At 54.7% G+C, this 21,800-nt stretch overlaps 1 protein-coding gene across 1 annotated transcript in view; it reads right to left on the bottom strand.

The window, feature by feature from the left end:
- Positions 1 to 21,800, bottom strand: part of TBC1D22A (TBC1 domain family member 22A) — a 147,576-nt gene that overhangs the window by 73,682 nt on the left and 52,094 nt on the right. The window contains exons 5-8 of the mRNA XM_087814029.1: positions 9,330 to 9,400; positions 5,139 to 5,267; positions 3,979 to 4,041; positions 1,562 to 1,676 (exon numbers count right to left, since the gene is read on the bottom strand). Coding sequence (XP_087670155.1) covers positions 1,562 to 1,676; positions 3,979 to 4,041; positions 5,139 to 5,267; positions 9,330 to 9,400 — 378 coding nt within the window. The remainder of the gene's footprint in view (positions 1 to 1,561; positions 1,677 to 3,978; positions 4,042 to 5,138; positions 5,268 to 9,329; positions 9,401 to 21,800) is intronic.

The raw sequence follows: 21,800 nt of genomic DNA, 5'->3' as shown, positions 1-21,800 counted from the left end.
CCCTGCTCCCAGGTGCACACAGGCCAGACCAACGGGGGGCCCGCAGCAGTGGCCTTGGCCTAGACGCCTCCCCAGAGCCGTTGACCCAGAGGCGGGACAGCCAACCTCGGTCCTTGAGCCAATCACAATCAAACCTCACGGACCCTGGGACACGGATCAGGACAGGGCCCTGCCCTCTGCACTCCCCAGACAAGCCCATCCTGACCCAATCTCAGGGGCTCCCAGCAGCAAACCTCCATCCAGCTGCAGATGCCGTTCTCGATCTCATTTCTGCAGCTGCTCCCTCTTCAGGACAATTAGCACCACGTCCATGTCTCCAGCCCTCTGACCCGTCCCGCTGCTAACCCAAAGAATGCATTCGGGAACGCCAGGACCTCTCCACACACGACTGGGGCAACAGCAGTTAGGACAAACGTCCTTACATGTTAATTACGTGGTCTAGTTAACAGGGAACATCAGTCCTCTAGTCACATCTTGGCTGATTTTCAATTAACAGCTCTGACGTCTACTGACAAGGGCCTCCTGCTTAGGGAGCACTAAGAGCTTCCATTAGCGTCAGAGGGGGGCCAGCAGGCAGGCCCCAGCTCTCGAGTGGCCTCTCCCAACTCGGGAATGACTAGGGGGGAGCCCGAGGTCTCATTAGTTGCTTAGCAATGAAAAGACCTTCAATGACATCACAAGTGGAAACAAAGTGTGAGAGGGGCTGCAGTAAAGTGCACTGAGCTGTGTTTCATCCTCGAGGGTGACCCATCCTTGCGGGAACCCAGTGTCTCCGAATGCAGGGATGGGGACCCAGGCCAACTAGAAACACACTAATGAAAACAGAGACCAGGACAGCAGGGTCACGTGAAGGCGAGTTAAAATCAGCTGCAAATATAGATGCTACAACTGAAGAGTAAAGCCCTGCCTCGTTGTTTATTTTTATCTATAGATGGATTAAATAGCAGATCCCTCACCTATATCGTCAGAATTTCTAAACGTAAACCATGCTCACAGTGGGTAAAGCTGTCCTACAGTCGACTGAGACACAGAGGAGACACACACAGGTAACACAGCAGCACCAAGCCCAGCCCCAGCCTCCCTCAAACCAGTTACTGTACACGTAGTTAATACTCCCCAAATATGAAACGCCACCAGTGCATCGGAAGCAGAGGTGGTGAAATGCTGCAGAAATGCAATCAAATACGCTCCTGTTTCTATGCTGTACGCAAAACATCAACTAATATCCCACCACCTCAACCTCGGGGCTCGAGTCCAGGCCATGAGAGCCGCGTGGGCAGCCCTGAGACGGAATCACTCACGCTCCCGAGCAGCCTGCCTTTTCTCGCGTACGCCTAAGAAGGCATCAGTAATCACAACTGCACCTGCATGGCTCCGGTGGGCAGGCACCTGGGTTCAAACACTTTAAAGCTAACTTCAACAAGAAAACCACTGTTTCTATTAGCATCGTTAACAACATTAAACTTAAAGGCAATATTTGATGTTGGCATAATCACACATAGTAGGGCCCCGGAAGTTATGTTCAACATGTGTGAGAAAAAACAGCATGCTGTGACCTTACCTATGTGCTCGCAAATGAAGACCACAAAGAAAGGGGTGACCAGGTCATTGATGCCCTGGACGTAGCCGCTGGCAGGGTGGCGGATGGCCCATATGAACAAGATCCTCTCGAAGATCTGGAAGGGACACGAGGCAAAGCAAAGTGCACATGTCAGGAACTTTAGATGCTCTCTCTCTCTCACAATACATGCTGTCGATGTTTTCACTGCTACTAATATTAAAATATAAACAAATACTAACTGCTGTTTAAACTTTCTCATAAAATTCCAATTACCTAACTTTTTACTGACAAGCACTACGCAGTAAGCAGTACACCAACCCTGGGCTGCCCTGCCACACGAGCGGCTCTCACCGAAAAGACGCCACTCTCTGCTCCCCAGGCCCTCAGGAACAGTGACACCTGCACACGGCCGCCCGGGCCCTGGTCAGGCTGCAGCAGCGCCCAGCCGACCAGTGAGCCATCGGGGGGGGGGGGGGGGATGAGTCAGCAGAGGGATGGAAAGGTGGTGGGTGGATACAGGGCTGAGTGGGTGCATGATGGATGGTGAGTAGGTGGGCGGGTGGATGGAGAGCTGGAAGAGAGGGAAGGAGGGGGGTAGGTGGGGGGGGTGGATGCAGGGACAGATGCTCTGAATCTCCCTCGCCAGGTAAACAGGATTTTTTATAATTGAGGTGTAACTGACATAACGTTACGTTAGCTTCAATTACACAACACAGTGACTCGGTATTTATGTGTACCGTGAGATGACCACCCAAGTCTAGGCGACACCCATCACCACACATCGTCCCAAACTGTTTTGTGATGACGACTTTTAATAAATATCTACTCTCAGCAACTTTCAACTGGGAGACAGCATCGAGTACAGCCGCCATGCTGCGCACCGTGTCCCTAGTACTTACGTGTCCCTGTGGACCCTTCCCTGCCCAGGCTGCCACTCTGACAACCTCCAAGCACACTGCATGGACAAGAGATGCCACCCTCTAACAGTGCTGCTACGGGAGCGATCAAGACTTAAACATTTCAGACAATGAAAAATTCAATTTTAAAGAGGCACTATTTATAGTAGCAGCGAAACATGACACCTAAGAATAAATCTAGCCCTGGCCAGTTCTGCCCAGTGGTTGGAGCATCAGCCCACAGACTGGAGGGTCCCAGGTTCGATCCCATCCAAGGGCATGTACCTCGGCTGCAGGTCTGACCCCCAGCCCCGCTCAGGGCACATGCGGGAGGCAACAAGTCGATGTGTGTCTTTCACATCAATGTCTCTCCCTCTCCCCCCCTTCCACTCTCTCTGAAAAGCAGTGGAAAACACACCCTCTGGTGAGGATTAAAATAAATAAATAAATAGATCTAATAAAACATACGCAAGACCTTTTATGGAGCCAACTTTAAAACTTCACGGAAAGGCATTAAAAGTGGCCTGAAATGGGGCATTCGCATGTTCACGAAAGTGCAGACTGAACTTCATAAAGATGAAATTCTCACACCCCGCCCTACAGATCCTGTGCAGTCCGGACCCGAAATCAGACAGACTCGAGCAAAGAGGAAAACGCCGGCCACCTGACCCTGAGGCCTCAGGCTGCACGCCCCGGGCGGAGGGTCCCGAGACCTGACGCTAGCGGTGTGGCACTGAGGGAGGGCCGCTCGAGCCCTGGGGGAGCAGAGGGCACGCAGACGGCCCTGCAAGTGTAAAACGTGCAGACACGGGGGACAGCCAGCAATGCGGGGCCCAGGGTGACTGGGAGGAGGCTGAACCGCACCCCTCCCGCAGTTATCAGTCAGAGGTGTCCGGACACAGAGGTGTGAGGGACAGCGTCAGGACTCCGAGACGAAACAAGGAAGAAAGGCTGGCCCACGGTGGGGCACAGGTAAAGGTCCTTCCGCAACGCGCCCGATGCCCAGCACAGGAGACGACAGGGGAACGGAACTAACACCAACACCTCTGATCACCGACAACCGAGGAGAAAGGGGGTGCACGCAGCTGATAAACTCTGAGAATCCTTAACACAGAAAGATCAGCATCCGATACAAATTAGATCAACACCACAGAGGAAAATGGGCCAAAGACATGAAAGATCACAAACACAAAGCTGGGGGGGCTGGCTCCAGGAGAGGGCCGAGGGCACCAAGCAGCCTCAGCACCGGCGTCAGACCCAAGCATGGTCTGGGTCCTGACTGCGGGCGGGTTCAGGGGGGAGGGCGCATGCGCCCCACGCAGGGCCCACGTTCCGTTGCAGGCATCAGGATCACACAATCATGCTCCTCAGAACAAAAGCGATTTCCGCCAGCGATGCTGCACGCACCTGCCCGCGGGGACAGCACCTGCCCTGCCCCCCGCCTTATGGGGAACGTGGGCATCAGCGCCCCAGCGAAGGCAGCCTCCCTGGCAGACACTCCCTCCCGGGGGCCACGCTTACCTCCGTCACTCTGGGCTGAAGTGTGAGCGCCTCCGGACTCATCCGAGGGATGTCTATGTGGATCTGCAGGTGGAGGAGAGAGACTGAGGCTGACAGCACTCCACAGGTTACGATGAAAACGGCAACACAGTGGCGACAAGGAGCGACTCTAGGGCGAGGCCTGCGCTGGGACACTGACTGGCCTCCTCTGAGCGCCCTGGGCCAGGCGGGCCGAGCGGGGCCCCAAGTCCTAGCGTGACAGGCTGGCCGGCACTCGCTACCAAGCGGTGGCTGCCGCGTGACATGGAGCCGAGCAGGCCCTCAGCTATTTAGCGGCACAGTCCACAGCAATTAGCAAACATTGATTCCAGCCTGACGCGGGCAGGTCAAGTGCATCAACAGTGCACAGTTCTCGGCCGTGCCAGCGCCTTCTCGGAGCCCAGCCACTCTCCTCCACTGCACACGTCCCCGGGGGCCAGGGCACTTTCACAGGCAGCGCTCAGAGCTCTGCCTGACAGGCAAGTCGTAATCAAGTTCCCCACGAGGCCCAGATGCACACGTGTGGGCTTCAGGAGCTGCCAAAATAGCGCCCAGGCCCGGCGCTGGCACCACGCTGGCTTCCGGCACCCACGGGAATGGCCCACACTGGCCCATGCCGTCCCCACCCCACCACCCAGGGAAACAGCCCAAGAACTCACGTAACTTACAGGAACTGCTCACCCACCACAGGTGAGCCTGGCTGTGGACCTTTTAACACCTACACCAAACTGACAGGTAAGTGTGCACAGTCCCCGCCTGGGTGGGAAATCCGGACAAGTTCCCTCAGCTAGAGGGCAGGTTTCCACAAGGAAATGCCCAGCACAGACGTGTCAGGTGAGGCAGTTCACTCAGAAACCCGGGGTTGTGCGACCAACAAGAACCGAGTTTGGTCTGTGTGCAGCACGAGCCACTGTGGACTCCGACATCTCACAAGGAGGGTGAGGCCTCCAACGTCCCAGGGAGCCCTGCTAACAGCAAACTCTGGGCACGGTGCGAATCATGAACCAACCGTCTGCTTTCAGGTTCAGTGATCCACTAGAAAATACAGGTCTGTGACCCAGCAGGGACGTGAGATAAAACACCTCCTCCACGACCCCCAAGGCACAGCCCTCCGAGCGACACACGGAGAGGAAGGGCCCCACCTGTCTGTAGGTGTCCTGGTGAGCCTCGTCGTTCCGGGAATCGTAGTAGTGCTCAATGAAAGCAAAGTACTCCTTCTGCTTCCTCTGTAGGGTGGCCGGTCTCCGGTCGACGTTGGCAGGAAGGTAGCCCTGGGTGAGGGAAACACACACAAAGATAAGTGTGGTTAACGCTAATTTGGAGTCTCCCTGAGATGATTGAAGGAAGGCTCATGTCTCAAATGACAGGGAGAACAGATGAGTGGTGGAAAAGAGACACAGACATACAGACAGAGCAGCGGGCCACACGGCAGCCCCTGGCCCTGGGCTGAGCTGTTCAAACCCTCGCAGCTGGAGGTGTCAGACCAGACCCCAGGGCAGCTCGTGCTCACCCCTCATCTAAAGCAGGGCTCAGAAATGAAACCACGTCCTCTCCACACACCTTGCACACAAAGAATGAGAAGTCCTTAAGGCTGTGCACGCAGCTACACATGTGCCTTCCGTCTGATGCTTAAACTCAGCGTTCACCTGGAAAATTCACTCACTTGGTGACACAGAATGGTAGTTAACTGTCACTGTGGCAGAGTATGGCCACGTACAGGACCCAGCGGCCATTGGGGCTGTCAGAAGTTTGACCACAAATATCCCATCCTGCCTTTTACGGCACCTGGGGTGCATTTCACTGCGTGCACACCTGGGCGTGGTATGCACACACACCTTGATAAAGAACTTTCCACAGAGACACTCCCGCGGCAAGTGTCTGAGTGCCTGCGTCCTACATCCTGTCAGCACTTGGCATTGTCGGGCTTTTTCATTTTAGCCATCCTGAGAGCTCTGCAGTGGTGTCTACTAGAACGTGGTCTAAACCGCATGTCCCAAAACCCTGTGTGTTCTCATCCGTGAGGCTCCTGTACAGTGTCACCCCTGTTCCTCACTAACCCACAGGCACCCGTACCCAGGCTTCACGCGGTTCTGTTGTAAACATCTACCCCCCTCCCCGCAAGAAGTACTGCTGCTCACCACCCTCCTCACTGTGGGAGCTCAGCTCCACGGCGGCACCTGGTCTGCACCCATCCCAGGGCACACAGGGCGCTGGAGTCAAAAATCTCTCCTCAAGGAATAAGTAAGACTGGACGGCACTCCCCCTACACACACCTGCAGGGCACTTCTGGCCCTTCCAAGTCCCTGCTCCAAAGTCAACACCCTGCCACTGTCTCAAAGCAGCACCCTGACCCGTGGACAGAATCCCCCACCTGTTGCAGGTTTTTCTATCACCTTCGGAGGAACTATGAAATTGACTGACACAGGAAGCAAGCTCCAGGGGGGCGGGACTCCTCAGCCCTTTGCTCAAGGTATCCCGGGGTTCAGGACACTGTTCCACTCAGCAGACACTCAGTGAGCACCTGTCCAGTGAAAGCATGATGTCAGCAGCACCCCAAGAAGGGGCACAGCCCGGCATCTGGGGAAGAAGAGATCTGGGCCAAGTGGGAACGCAGCAGTTCGCATACTGCTCTGGGCTGGGTTTGTTTTGACAGAGGGGAAGGTGGAAGTGGGCAGGGGGACAGAGTGCAGACACCCTGGGAAAGGCCACATACCTCACGGAGCACGGGGCTGGGGACAAGGGGCAAGGACGTGTGTGGAGCAGCAGTGGGGCCACCAAGGGTAGACCTGGGAAGGTGACCAGCCTCACACTAACTACAGGCAGTGAAGCCAAAGGGCTGAGTAGCAGGACGAGCCCTCAGAAATCCCTCTGTTCCCCAAATTTTAACTTACTGGAACAGAAACCCTGAAAGGCGGCTATGTCGGCATGGGCCACATGAGCCCCACGTCCTCCTGAGCTCCCCTCCTAAGGGAAGCACACGTGCAAGTAGCGGCCTTTAGATTATGAAGCAAAACTGGGAATTATGCAAATGAGGTGCGTGCGGGCACGTGATGAATGTTAAGTGACAGAACTACAGGGACCTAATTGCTGCATCAGCCAGTATGAAAACACTGATCACAGACGTCAAACAGTGCGGGCAGGGACTTGTATCCCAGCTGTCCCAGCGACAACGTGGACTCTCCCCACTGCGGCCACACACACGCCGGCTCAGCCACAGGGACGGGGAGCGTGACACCAGTGTCACCGCCCATCCAACTATCCTACCCACCAGGCAAATGTTAAGTGTTTCCCTAGCTTTGGTTCCATGTTTCTGAAATTGTTAATTAAAAAGAACCACACTCATGATTTCTCACAGAGCTCATTCTTGCGGAGTTGCTGCCATGCCTGTGGGGGGCAGGTCAGAGGCAGCGACGGGGCGGAAGGGCACGTTCCGGGCTGCAGTGCAGGTTAGCTCTCCGTAAACACGAGCCGGTTTCTCGTTTCCTCACCAAGGTGGCCCAGCCACCGTCAGGGAGGAGTGGTGCTCATCCACAGACCACCGGCTGGGTCACTGACAAAGCGTGAACATGTCGGCGGGGCAAGTCCTCAGGTCCCCAGGCCTGGAAATAGGTTCACATTCAAGTACAGCTCTGGTTGTCTGTCTTTGTAAACTGGACAAATGGTAAGTCTCCTCGATCCTGGGTTCAGTGCTAAAGCTCGTGGTCCTAGAAGCAGAGTGGGCTGGGACCAATCACCCCCCCACCATGAGCCCCTGGGACAGTAAGCTGCGCCCAGCCGCCCTCTTGCCAAGTAGCTCAGCCCAGGCGCAGTGCCTCCACCGGCCTCTCTCCCAGCTGGCTGCTGTGGGCCCTGGCCTGTCCCACGTGCAGCCTGAGTGTCCTAGAGCAGTGGTCCCCAACCCTGGGCACCCGTGGAAATCCCTCAGGAACCCCAGTATCAGTATTTCCCAAGCTCCCCAGGTGACACGACCATGCACCCAGAACGGAAAGCCAGGTCAAGGGGACAGCTAGAAGCTGCCGCATCTTTGCTGCTCCCTGTCCCCTCCCAGCCCTGGGTAGGCGCTCAGCAAACAGTGATAACAGGCTCTGCCCACCACCCTCCCTCCCATTGAAGCAGCAAAGGGGCACCTAGGGCATCTCCCCTCTACTCCTCTGTCTGAGGCCCAGATGGCCCCTTTTCCAAGTCGATCCCAGGGCAGCATATAGAGGATCCGACTACGGCCGGCAGAGACAGGCACCAAAGGAACAAGAGCAGGACACGGTCACCAGACGACCCGCCCACCGACACAGACCCTCAATAATCACAACCTGCATGCAGGTGCCTAACCATAGGGCCATTTCACCAGCACTCCCACAGTTCACTCTGAAAAGCTTGTAACCCATCTCAGAGGGCTTCTGAAAAACTGGAAACACTTAAAACAAACAAAAATACAAGCAATTGCAGCACATCTAATTTTAATGGCAAGAGAGTATCTAATCAATAAATATTCGCTGTTCAAAACTGCATCTGCACTTAGGATTACGAGGTACTAAGCTGCAAATTGATTAAGACTCATTAGCAAGAAAAAGTCTTTTAAATTCTAAAAGTCAGGCCCAATTTAGAGCAAACCCTTAGTGTTCCCTACTGACTGGGCTCCACAAGAAAGGGAGAGGAAGCTGCCCACGACCGCGGGAGTGCCAGCAGGGCGCGCTCACAGCCATGTAAGCCCCGGCGAGCACACGAGGCTGGACTGACGCCCGCCACCACCTGCCACCCGGCCGGCTCCACAGGCTCCAAGACAGGCAGCTCCATGCAAGGGGCGAGGAAGCCAGAAGCCTGCCCTCATTGCAGAATCCAACTATTCCTAGCATCAGCTCATTCCCCTAACATCAGGACTGATATTAAAAAGAAAGCATGTCAAACATGGCCCTTGCCCTGATCCCTCAGCGGACGTAATCTTCTGCGCTGGACCCTTTCTATCCCGGGTTTGAAAATCTTAGGAAGATTTTTTAAAAACAATGAAATCAGAGAAAAAAATAGAACTGCCATAAATTATGACTTATTTTCTGCCAGCCCTGTCAACCAAGCTTGTAATGAAGCAAAGGATGGAAAACGTCATCTTACCCTGCAACAATACCAGTGCTGTCTGGAGTGACAGCCACACTTCCAGCCAGACAAGGGGGCCCGTCCTCACCAGGGGACAGACAAGGGGGCCCGTCCTCACCAGGGGACAGACGAGGGGGCCCGTCCTCACCAGGGGACAGATGAGAGGGCCTGTCCTCACAGGGACAGACGAGGGACCCGACCCCACAGGAGGAAGGTGATGAGCAGACCCATGTGGACGAGACACTTACTGAGAGCAGCTTCCACGTCATCGGACGGACCGGCTTAGGGATCCCAGACCAGCTCAGCTTCCGCAATTCTTCTGTTGGCAAAGAAGAGACAAGGGAAATGTTTACACACCGTTAGCCGAACCCCGTGTGCTAGCATCTCCCACCAGTGCTCCCAGGGCAGGGGGCCCCGAGATGAATCCAGGTGAACCCAAATGACAAAGGTCTCAGGTGCTGACGCTGACCGGATCTGGGAGCAGTTCCCACCGATCCCAGCAGCACTCAGCATCGCCTGTTCCCACGGACCCTCAGGGAGGACGTCCGTAAAGACACCCAGTGTCCCAGCTCCACCCGACAGGCGAGACCAGAGGGTACTGGTGCCTCCCCGCTTCCCTCCTTCCCTCCCGCTGCCTTCTCCCCAACTTGACGCCTAGAAGAGGCTCTTCCCCCCTTTCATCCTGCCCCTCTCTGCATTTCCTGTTGAAGAATGCTGCAGGAGGTCCTTTTCCCAGGACTGGTTTTGAGAGGAACTGTGCCGTGGAGAGACACGTGAGTGTACACAGCGCTGACGGGGTGGGGCCCGTAACACACACCACGGACCACAAAGCCTGCAGGCACACTGACTACACAAGTCAGTGTAGTCTGTACAAACACCTACAGGGGGCCCAGACACGGAGGGGCGGGGCTGGCCTCCAGGGGCAGGAGAGGGCGCAGCAGGGGGTGGAGGGGCAAGGGTAGGAGCCCTGGATCCTGTCAGGCCTCCCATGAGTCCTGAGTGTCCCAGGCACATGCCCGGAGCGGCTGGAAAGTACACTTCAACCTGCAGGCGTATCGGCGCTCGGTCAGTCCCACCGAAACTGACCGAGTATTTCTCCCCTTTGAGTCAGGGCCACCATGAGGTTCTCCTAACAGCCTGGGGGTGATGATTAACACTAGGAGCAAAAAAATGATTAAAGAGCAACTTCGGTAATATAATCAACAAAACACACAGTCCTGGCATCTCAGCTTTTCCCAATTACTAGAGTCCAAGCTAAATGAGTAAGGAATGTTTGGGCCATGGTTCCAGCAATAACCCACATTTCACAGCCATCTCAGAAAAACCGCATCTCCCCAGTTCCCTGGGACATCAGGAAAAGCAGGACCTCCTGTGGGACACCCTCAAGCTCCTGGTGCCTGTCCCCTGCCAGAGACTGGCTTTCTGAGCCTGTCTGTGAAGAACGGCAGAGAATCTCAGGTTTAAGGTCCCTGGAGCTCTCTCCTTGGGGAAGGGCCCCACAGGCTGGGGTCCTGGACACAGTGAGAGGTGGGTCTGACTCAGCTTTACTGCTGGAAGGAGCAGAGTCAGTGAGGGCCGTGGCCCTGCTGCGTCAATGAGGAGGCCACTGGACCAGGTGGCTCAGGGGCTCAGGGACCTGCTACCCCAGGTCTGTCCACTCTATTAACCACCATTATTAAATAGGGGTTGTACCACAGACCAAGCTCACCTACAAATACGAACAAAGGGAATCCTGCAGCTTCCCTGGGTGCTGAACTGGCTGATGGGAAAAGCCATGGGGCCACCCCATAGTGGTCAGGTGTAGACTCCACCCAAGGCCCACTCACCCCTAAACCCTGCAACCAGAATTCTGGCTGTGCACACCGCCCCCCAGAATCCCTGAGAGGGAGGGGAGTCAGCCCAGCAAACGCTGGACCCACCCACCCCACTCCAAAGGTGGGCCTGATTGGTTGGTGTAGAGCTAAGCCCCGCCCTCGCTAGTGACTAATTAGGCAGCGGTTTGAGTGGCTGAGAAGAGAGGTCAAGGGCCGGGGCTTCTGAGAAAGCCCTCCTGGCTCCTGGGACACCTAGAGGCAACCCTGCCGGCCTTGGGTCAGGCTGCTACAGCCACCAGGGACCAGGCCCGCCTCGGGGCGCAGCCAACCAAGAGGGGCAGCAGGCCCGGCAGACAGCGGGACCCAGGGCTCCGAGTTCAGCAGGACAGCCAGACACACGACCATTCGAAATCAATAGCTCTTCTCTGCCAGCCACATAAGCAAGGAGGAAACGTCACAGGCACGAGCTTAACAAGAAACGGACACCAGCAAGAGGGAGAGAACAGGCTTTACCTAGAGACCGACAGAAACAGGAGAGCGCCGATCCCCCGGCAGCGCGGGTTCAGGAGCACTGTGCGGCCGGCACCGGGCTGGCCGGAGGGCCACACAGTGAGCACACGGCTCTGGGCTCAGGGGACCCACCTTGTGTCCTTGTGCACAAAGGACACGGCAGGGTACAGACACGACTGTGTGCCCGCAGGGACAGGTGGGAGCACAGAGGAACCGCGTGGGGGTTTCCTGGGTAGCGGCGTCCGTGAGGAAGCTGACCATCGAGGTAAGACCAGCAGCTGAGGAGAAGTGAGCTGAGGTGGGGGAGGGAGGGGGGTGTCCCAGCCTAGGACGCAGCTTAGGCAAAGTCCTGACCACAGTGCAGAGATCACAGGGGCCCAGAGGTCTCAAGGAGCCCACTTAATGGGCCACGCACAAAGCCCAGTGCAGCGGGGACGGTGGCTGGGTGGTGACAGTGGAGGGTGCACACAGACCAGAGAGACATGGAGGCTATAAAAGCAACGACATATCCAAGATCTAAGACTCAAAATTATAAAGCTGTTGACTGTCGCTTAAAAAACTCTCTTATTCCATGCAAAGCCAACCAAAATCCCAATGGGACGTACTGTGTGTTCTGAGACTTGGGAAGCTGACCCTGCGTTCACCTGGAAGACTAAAGGCGTAAGAGCAGCCAATAAAATTTCCAAGAAGGGGCATGTGAAGGGACAGAGCCGAGTAATGAAGACAAGGGGATTCCAAGACAAGACTAAGGCAACGGGCTCAGAAACAGAATGGGAGTTCAAACCGAGCCTTTGTTTGGTTATGAAAACAGTATTTCACATCAAGGGCCCGTCAACCAGTGACATCCAAACAATTTCCAGATGATTAAAAATTAAAAGATCAAAAGTGTGTGTGTGTGTGTGTGTGTGTGTGTGTGTGTGTGTGTGTGTGTGAAGGAAAATAGAAAATACTACAAGAAAATGTAGGAGAATGTTTCGATATTCTCAGATGGAGGAAAGAGTCCGAAGCAAGACACAAATCTCAGCAATGATAAATAAGAAGATTCACAAGTTAACTCAATGAAGTCTGAAACAACAGGACAGTCACAGACAGGATAACGTTAAAGACAAACGACAGACACACAACGTAAAAAGGTCAGTGTGACTAATGTATAAATGTACAAAACTGAGAGACCGATTTACAAGGAAATAAAAACTCAGAGGAGGAAACAGAAATGGCTAAGAAATGGCTAAGAAACACACAAAAATAGACACATCACCTCAATGGCGATCAAAGAATGGCAAATTAAAACAAGAAACCTGTCGCAGACGGGACGCCGTGTTGAGCGTGTGACGCCCGCAGGGTGAGGCCCGGCGAGCACTGGTACAACGTCTCACCGACGTCCACGTGCAGAAACCTGTCCCACAGGGCATTTCCAGGGGTGCCCAGCTTGATGCACAGGATGTCCATCTAGTACGGCCACCTAGCCAGCCCCACAGGAGGGCCCTAAACTTAGCCCTGCAGTATTGCTGAGCTGAGTCTAGAATGGGGCTTGGGGGAGCCGAGACGGACTGTGAGTGCCCGTAGCACTGGAGCCAACCCACCCAAGAGCCTCTCGGGGCTGTGCCCGGGCATCTGTCTCCTCTCTAGGAGCAGTCAGAGCCCCTGGAGGTCAGATCCCAGGTCCCTATTTCCTGTCCATCCAAACAGGGTCTTACAACCGTGTGTGGTGGCAAGTGCTGGAGAAGACAAAGTTCAGCTCTTTCCTCCGCCCCTTTGGAGGTGGGTGGGGGCTTGGGGGGGTGTATTTTTACAATAAACGAACAGCTATGCCTCCCCCATACTGGACGTGGAACACCTCCATCGCCCGTTCCCAGCGACTCCCTGCCTTGCTCTGACATCTCACGAGCAGCGCGCCGGGTGGAAGCACCGCCCCGCTTCTGCTGCCCGCCACGTCTGTCACACAGGACGCCGGTGCCAGCAGCTCATTCTTCCAAGCAGGACAAGTGCTCTGCGGTGCACCACAATCTGCTTACACATGCACCTGCCCACAGGCGTCTGGGTCAGTCACAAGCTCTCGCTACCAAAAAGGGCTGCTGTGAACACTCTCATAGGTAAGTCCTGTGGGCACGTTTTCATTTCTACTCATAGGCAAGTACGGAGGAGGGGAGGTGCTGGGCCAGGAGCTGATCACGGTCACCTCCACTAAACGCTGCCACAGGGCTCTTCAGAGTGGCCGCGCCATCTCCCAGCGCCCGCAGCAATGCTAAGCGGTCCGCGTGCTCCACGTGGCCCTGGTCACATTCCGGGCCCAGTCTTCAACCTCAGCCATGCTAGTAAGTGCTAAACGGCGTCCCTCGTGACTGTAATTAGCAAGTCCGTGCTGACTAGTTCCATCCACTTCATGAAGTTCACACTGAGCTCTCACCCACCCTCTCACTCGGTCACTCACGTGTCACTACTGACTCACGCGTCCGTTTCTAATGATGGGTTTTGCTCCTGACTCTGAGTCGCGTTCTGCTGCGTGCCTGTCTTTTTCCCTGAGCGTCAGGCGTGCTGGTTTCTGGTCTGTTGCCTCTGCGATGACGGGAGCTCTGGGGATTGTTCCACCTGCGGCTTTCTGGAGTCTTTCCCCTGCTACGCACTTCCCCGCTCGGGAGCACAGGGCATGCCACCAGGACCGGACAGGACCCCTGGGTCGACCCGCATGCTCTCCTCTCCCACGCCCTGCTCCACAGTCAGTCTACGCCTCTCAAGCCCCTTTCTGGACTCAGCTCAGCGAGGCCACCAGATTAAGTTTAGGGACTGGAAACTGTCTCTGACTATAACTGGGAACAGAGGTCGGGTTCACCTGCCCATGGCCCCCCACCCCCACCCCCGGGGTCACGGGCCTGCACTGCCTGTCGTCCAGGCCTGAGAGCAGCTGCCTCACATACCTGGTCTGGTCTCTGCTTCTTTACAGCAGGAGAGCAATTCCTGGGGCATTTAATCCTTCGTGGTCCAAGCAAAAGTCGGCTCACCTACTTTTAAAGAATTTTTATCTGTGTTCATCAGAGAAGCTTGTCTCTCCTTTCTTTCTCTTACAGTTTCTTTGCGAGGTTTTTGGTACCAGGACTGTGTTGCCTTAATAACGCGCCTGCCAGCGTCTTCGCCTCCTCTCTCTTCTGAAAGCACTTTGGAGAACTGGTGTCCCTCCTTCTCTAAATGGGTGACAGAGTCACCAGTAAAGCCCTCTCCTGCTGTGAAGGCTTTTATCACAACTCGTTTTTAAATTGATATGGGGACATTGAAGTTCTGTTTCCTCGTGTGTCAGTTTTATTAGACGCTGTCTTTCGGGGAGTGTGTCCATCTCACGTACGTTCTTGAACTTTGTCATGAAGAGGTAAACGACATCCTTGCTACTTTTCATGTCCGTGGGGTCTGTACTGATGTTTCCCCCCTCATGGCTGATGCTGGTGATCTGTCCTCTCCCCCGCACTGAGCAAGTCTAACTAGAAGTTTTACTGATCTTTTCAAGGAGCTAATTTTAGATTTTATGGATTCCTGCCTTCCTTGTCCACTTGTCTCCATCTTGGTTTCACATCCCTGCTTTTGCCTGGTGCTGTTTAATGTCCTCTCTTTCCCCAGCTCCTTCAGGTGGGAGCTCCGGTCACTGATCTGAAGCCTCTGTTCTCCGCACACAGACATCTGACGACACAAATTTCCCTCCAAGCACTGTTTCTGTTGCACACACATTCTGATATGTGTTGTCATGGCTCAGTTCAAAACATTTTCAAATCACCCTTGTGATTTCCTTGACTCATGAGCTACTTAGAAGTGTGTTGACAGCTTTCCAAATACCTGAGGATTTCCTAGGTATCTCACTGTTAGGCTGACTTCTAATCTCAGCATTTGGTGAGATGACCTTAGTGTCCCTTCGATCCTTTGGTATTTATTACGGCTCACTGTGGCCGAGCCCACAGTCTGCTCGGTGAATGTGCCACTCACTGTCCGTGACATGACTGCGTTCCTCAGTTGTGGGTGTGGAGTCTGTAAATCGGTGAGATCCAGGTGGCAGACGGTCCTGCTTGTATCTTTTACCTCTTGACCGGTTTTTAAATATGCACATTTTATCGACTGCTCGGGGAAGGTGTTAAACGCCTGCCTCTGACTGGAATTGTCTCTCCCTCTCTCTACTTCTGTCAGTGTTTGCTTCACGCATTGTGAACCTGTATTATTAGGTGCACACACACCTAGAAAGATATTATCTACTTAATGAGTTGAACACTTTATCGTTATGAAACATCCCTCTGTCTCTAATGAAACTCTTTGTCTTGGTGTTTACTTTCTCTGACGTTATTATAAGCAAATGAGTTTTCTCATGACTGATGTCTGTGAGGCGTATCTTTCCCACCCTTTTATTACAGGTGCCTGGGCCTTCATATTGAAAGCTTGTGTCTGGCTTTCCTTTCAGCATCCTGTCCTATTTTTCTTGGAATCAGACTGTAAAATCACTGGCGCACTAAGAGAGCAAGCTAAAGTGTGAGAAAATTTAATAAACCAAAACCAAGTGAGAAATAACACTACTTTCTTCTATGACAGTGGGTCTGCTTCCTGAAAAGTAAACTTTGAACTATTTTCATGAAAACAGCACCATTTCCACAACTCCATGTTCATCTGCACTGCAAGGGCTGAGCTTCCCAGTAAAACTCCCACCTGGGAAATCGTCACAGAAGATGCTCTGTGACCACAGGGAACAGAGAGACGCAGGACAGAGGGGCAAGCACCGGACGGGGTTCGAGGCCCAGCAGGGCCAGCGACCGTCTGTGTGGCCCTGGACAATCCCTAACCTCTCTGAAGCGTGTTTCCTCCCCCTGAACATGGGACAAACAAAAGTCTGCGGTGAGTCACAGACTTTTCCCAGGGAAAAGAGGCAGCTCACGGAAGCATCTGTAAACTGTGACACACGACACACAGCAAGAACGAGACTGTTAGGCTTACTGGAACCCAAACCTCATAGCAGTGGGACGCACCTAATTGTCACGTTTGAAACGGAACCAGAAATCTGCCACAAAACAGTGTATGCAAAGGACTCATATGTACCTTTTTTTCCTGAAATGCCAGGAATAACAGAAAAAGCAACCCATAATTTGAGCTTTTTTTTTTTTTCTACCACTCCATCTCATTTTAACTGGTTTTAATTCTGATTTTCTAAAACTTTTATAGCAACAAAATTTGGGAGAAACACTGAACAAAAGTAAGAAACGCACAGTACTGCGGGAGCTCCAGCCCGAGGAGTGCCGCCCTGCTTTCTGCTGGTGCGAAACCACCACGCGGGGGCCGAGGGAAAAGACATGGCCTTTGTTGCCTACACAGTGGGGAAGGCCTGACGGCAGCCGGTCAGGCAGTCGGGCGTGCTTCCTGACAGGCTAGGGTCCAGCTAGGGATTATCAAGCAGCTAGCAGAGAGGAGTGGGGGGGAGCTGTGCTGAAATGACCCGCATGCCAAGGCCAAACAGAGGGTCTGGCGAAGCTTGTTAGCAGTCAAGGGCACGGGAAACACTCGCATCTGGGCTCCTCTGCTCCTTGTGGCCGCTGGCCAGGTGAACAGCCTCCCACTGATGGGAGGGGAATTGGGCCATATCCTTGCTTTACACCACAGTCACCTCTGCTGACATGTGAACCTACAGTAAGAGCTGAGCAGCATGAGAAGGTCCTCAGAGTAGCATATTTCTTATTCCACAGGATGGGAAGCCTCATAAATCCCCCATGTGGCCAGCGTTTGCTGAGCACCCCTGTGTAAGCTGTCCCTGGGGTCCAGGCCACTCATGCATGCCCAGCCGCACACCTGTTTATCCACTCAGTGAACAAGGGTCCTGCTGACCACCACCTGTCCTCTATGACTACCTCACCTTTCCGGCCACCGAGGGGCCAAGCTGCCCTCAGAGGGCCCCATCAGGCCAGTCGCTGCCTCCAGGGGCTCATACAGGTAGGGACGGGGAATGTAGCTGTGCAAGCACGTAGGGAGGGGTGTCATTCAAGAAAGGTGAGAGGTGACACAGAGCAGAGGGGTCCCTTCCTAAAGAAGGGACATCAGGGAAGATTCCCAGGTAGCTGCTGCTTGACAGGCACCTGGCTGCCAATTTAAAGCCCAGTGGATTCATCTCCCGACGTGGACCCGAGACTACGTCAGCAGGACAGTAAAGAAGGAACGACGCAAACGAGAGCCGACAAGACCTGTCAACAGAATCAGGAAGAGGGAGGCAGGAGGGAGCGGGAGCCGACAGGGAGCAGGAGGGTAACACCGGCCGCCTGGGTGTGTGGAACCCGGAGGGCAGGGCTGGAAGCAGCACCCAACCTCCGCGCAGGAGGCCCCACCCACAGGCGACAGCGGCTGGACCAACCTGAGGTCACACACCCCAGGTTCTCGTGGTTCAGTCCTGGCCCAGAGTCACAGCCACAACAGCACAAACAACAAACGCCAAGTCCCTGAAACTGGCACTGACTACGCCGAGCTGGTGGGGAGGGGGTGGCCACAGGGCAAAACCCCCACTTCCCAAGTGGAAGGGCGACACTCGGGGCCGGACGTGGAAGTCTACACATGTGTGGAGGGCTGAGAAATACAGTATAAAGGAAGACCAGAGGCTGCCTCCGGGAAGGACGTGGGGTGAGGGGGGGGCCAGGGCTACTGCGCCCACCTGTCTCCTGTGACTACCTCTCCTTTCCAGCTCTGGGCGGCGGGCTCGTCTCTGGCTCCAGAAGGACGGGCCAGGCAAGGACGCCCAGTGCCTGGCCGCCCTCAGAACGGTCCTGCAGTTCTAAGCTGATGACCCCTAATTGCTAGAATTAACTTAATCATTTTGCAACATAACTTCTCCAAGTGTAACTGTTTCTTTACTTAAAGGGTTTGCTGCCGGCAGCAAGGGCTGTGCTTTAAGAGGCTAAGAAATGGCAGAAATGGACAAACCTTCCTCTAGGCCAGCGATCTTCGCACGCTGCGCCGCCAGAATTTGTAAAACATGCAACACCTGGCTACTGAGTCGGGGCCCCAACCTCTTTTCCCTCAGACTGTCAAATAAAAAAAATGACAACGGCCAGCACCACAATAGCCATCCCGTGTGAATCAAAATTATACCGATTTTATTTGTCGGATCAGCAAAAAATATATTTCTTGGTGCACTGCAGAATTTTAACAATTAGTTTATGTGCCATGAGATTAAAAAGGTTGAAAAATCACTGCTCTGGGGGGGCAGTGCTGAACGGGAAGTGGGGAGCAGGGTGAGGATGAAGGGGGGCTCAGGAACAGAGGCTGGGCTAGGAAAGGTCTCGCAGAGGAGTCGGCACGGGACACTTGAAGGTGGTCAGGGCCACCAGACAGATGGGAGGGAAAGGCCTTCCTGTGGGGACATCTGAGCCAAGCCCTGGAGTGCAAAGAAAGACCTGGAGAGACAGGCAGGGGCCTAAGTGGACCTGAGTGCCACTGATGCCTTTATTTTGGATAAAGCGAGCGAACAGGGCTCAGGGGCTGTGATTAAACCTCAGCCAGGCCAGGCGCACAGGGGAAGGAAGGTACAGACTACTGGACTCTGCTCTGAACCAGAGCAGGAAGGTCTATCGGCCACAGTCCCTCCCGCCCTCTGACCACAAGGCCACACCCCCCAGCAGGGAAGGGCATCTGAGCAGACTTCACAGGAGGAGGGGAGCAGGACACTGGCAACCCCATCCTGAGTTCTGACAAGGATGGGCAAGGGGCCTGGAGTCCGGCCCCTCTCAGCTGTTCAGACGAGAAGCCACGAGCCCCGGCGAGAGGACACAGGCAGGTCTGCTGCCCCCAGACTCTGGCAACGCCAAGGAAGATAAATGTTTAGAAAAATCAAAAAGTGCATTTTATTCTAGAAATTGTGCAATGATGAACTACTAAGTCAATCAAATGAGATGAAACACGGTTCTAAAAGTTAAGTGTTTTACTGGCTTTCAAACGTCCCTTCACCACAACGATAGCTTGGAACAGCGACGCTGCCGCCCAGAAGGAAGACACACACCCACCGGCCCCTCAGAAGTGCACACGGTCGCCCATCCGCTGCCACACGGGACACGCCCACAACGAACAGGCAGCCGGACCTCGCAGCTCCTGGTCGGGCTGAGCTGGCAGGTGCTCCGGGAAATCCGCCTGGTGAAAGGGAATCCCTCCCCCACATAATTCCAGAGCCTATTTCCAGGAAGCATTTTACCCCTAGGAGACATCGGCCCTGCCAGAAGGAAGACACAGCGCTGGCGCTGACACCCGTGAGAGCTCTGGTACCCTCGTCTCCTCCTCAGGCCTTTGCTCTGTGGCTCTGCTGCTTTCACAGTCACCTGCTTGGTTACAAGGGGATCCTTTCTCTTTTACTTTTCCTCTCTAGGACATTCATCAGTGAGCACAGGAATTCATTCACAGTGGGGCAAGCAAATCCTGGTAAAATATTAGTGGCTTTGTGAGCAAAGCCAGGAAAATAACTCCACCCTCCGCTGGGGTAGGTGTCGTGCTTCTCCACAGCCCTCCTAGGTGGAAAATTCCAAGCCACCTCTTCCAAGAAGCCCTCCAGGGCCAGGCCAGCCCTTGAAGGCCGATCCACCTCCCACTGCCAACCAGGAGGAAGCATCTGGAAGAGCAGTGATATGCTTGCCCGTGGCTACTTCACCCCAGCATGTCACACGGCCCTCAGCAAGCTGGCAGACCTGAGACTCACGGGACTGCAGCATAGTCAGAGGACAGCCCAGACAGCCCAAAGCCAGCTTCCCTGCTGTCCCCTCCCTCCAGCCTGGTCCTCAGGGCAGCCAACTAGAAAAAAATAGACAGTAGGAAGTGTCAAGACTCTTGGATGATCAATAACAGAAAAACAAAAACTCTATTAAAAATAGGCCAAAGGATCTTAACAGACATGTCTTCAAAGCAGATACACAAACAGCCAATCGGCACCTGACAAGATGCTCAGAATCATTATGACCAGGGAAATGAAAGCACGGTGAGACACCACTGCCCACCACCCCAAAGGCCGTGACCAAAAAAGTGGAAATGCTGGACCCTCACCCAGGGCTGGCAGGCAGGTCCTCAAAATAGTGAGCAGAGTTCCCACGTGACCCGACAACCCCTCCTGGGTATCGACCTGAGAGACGAAAACACCCACACAGAAGCCTGCATGTGAGCACTCGCAGTGCGTTCCTTATAACAGCCAGGGAGCGGAAATGCTCCAATGTCCATCAACTAATAAACGGACATATAAAACGTTGACCCATCCAAACAATGGGACAGTGCTGCCTGCTACAACCCGGGTGAGCCTTGAAAACATGGCACTAAGCAGGAGAAGCCGGACACAGAAGGCCACTTGGATATGAATCCATGGACATGAAACATCTGGGAGAGGCGAGTCTGCAGGGACAGGAATAGATGGGCACTAAGCCAGGGCTGGGGAGGGAGGTCGGGGGTGGGGGTGACTGCAGAGGGGTCCAGGGTTTCCTCCTGCGCACTAAAGTTCACTGTAGTGAGTCACACAACTTTACCAACACACGCGGAGCCACCAAGCTGTACGTGTAAAGGGTGAATTCTATCTCAACAGAGGCGTTAGAGAGTCTTGGACAAGGAATTTCTAACAGCTTTTCACACCCCAACTGCCGCCTCGGAAAGCGGGTCCGGGACAGGGCTGCCTGGTTGTGGGGCGCACCATGACCGGCATGCCAGTTTTTATGGAACTGAGGCCGGCCGGACGGCTCCGCACTGGGGGGAGCCCGCCCCTGGTGGCGGGAGGGTGGAGGAGCGACGAGCGCCCCCTGTGGCCCAACCTTTGGGGCACTGGCACCGCCTGGCAAGGCCGCTTAGGGGCTGTGCTGCCGGTTTTGTTTACGCCGAGAGAGAGCAAGCGTCACCTGTTAGTCACCTCGCAGGTCTAATTACCCTGCCGTCCTCAATACCATCGATCCCTCAGCCGCGGCCCGCGGTGTTTAATTAAAGGGAGCTGCTGCTGCTCCGGTTAGAAATCCACCGCCTGGGACTGAGCCCCGCCTGCCCCAGTCAGCCCCGCGCCTGCTGGTAACAGTACCTGCAGCAGCTGACTCCACTTCTTCACAAAGTCGGTAACAAGACTGGGGTCAGCAGGTACAGTCCTGACACTATGATGCTTAAATGCCAACAGGGACAGCCCCTGGCGGCCCCCGAGAGGGCCCTGAGGTGAGCACGACTCCTCCGGTTCGCTGACCCACCCGCATCCATCGCCCTGGAGAAGCCCTTGCAGGAAGGTGGGAGCCCACCGAGCCACTCCTAGGCTGGGGCAGCTGCAGGCAGGAAGCTGGGCAGAGCCCAGGGAAGCCTGAGGACAGTCTCTCAGTGACGAGCTCTATTCAGTTTAGATAAGTTGCGCTATAATCACAACGGCAAAGCAACAGGATCCCACAGCCCCTGTGT

Source organism: Miniopterus natalensis, chromosome 2 (assembly GCF_054644295.1).
Source record: "Miniopterus natalensis isolate mMinNat1 chromosome 2, mMinNat1.hap1, whole genome shotgun sequence".
NCBI classification, from domain to species: domain Eukaryota; kingdom Metazoa; phylum Chordata; class Mammalia; order Chiroptera; family Miniopteridae; genus Miniopterus; species Miniopterus natalensis.
Note: the sequence above shows the minus strand (reverse complement) of the source record. Positions and strands in the feature narration are given on the sequence as shown.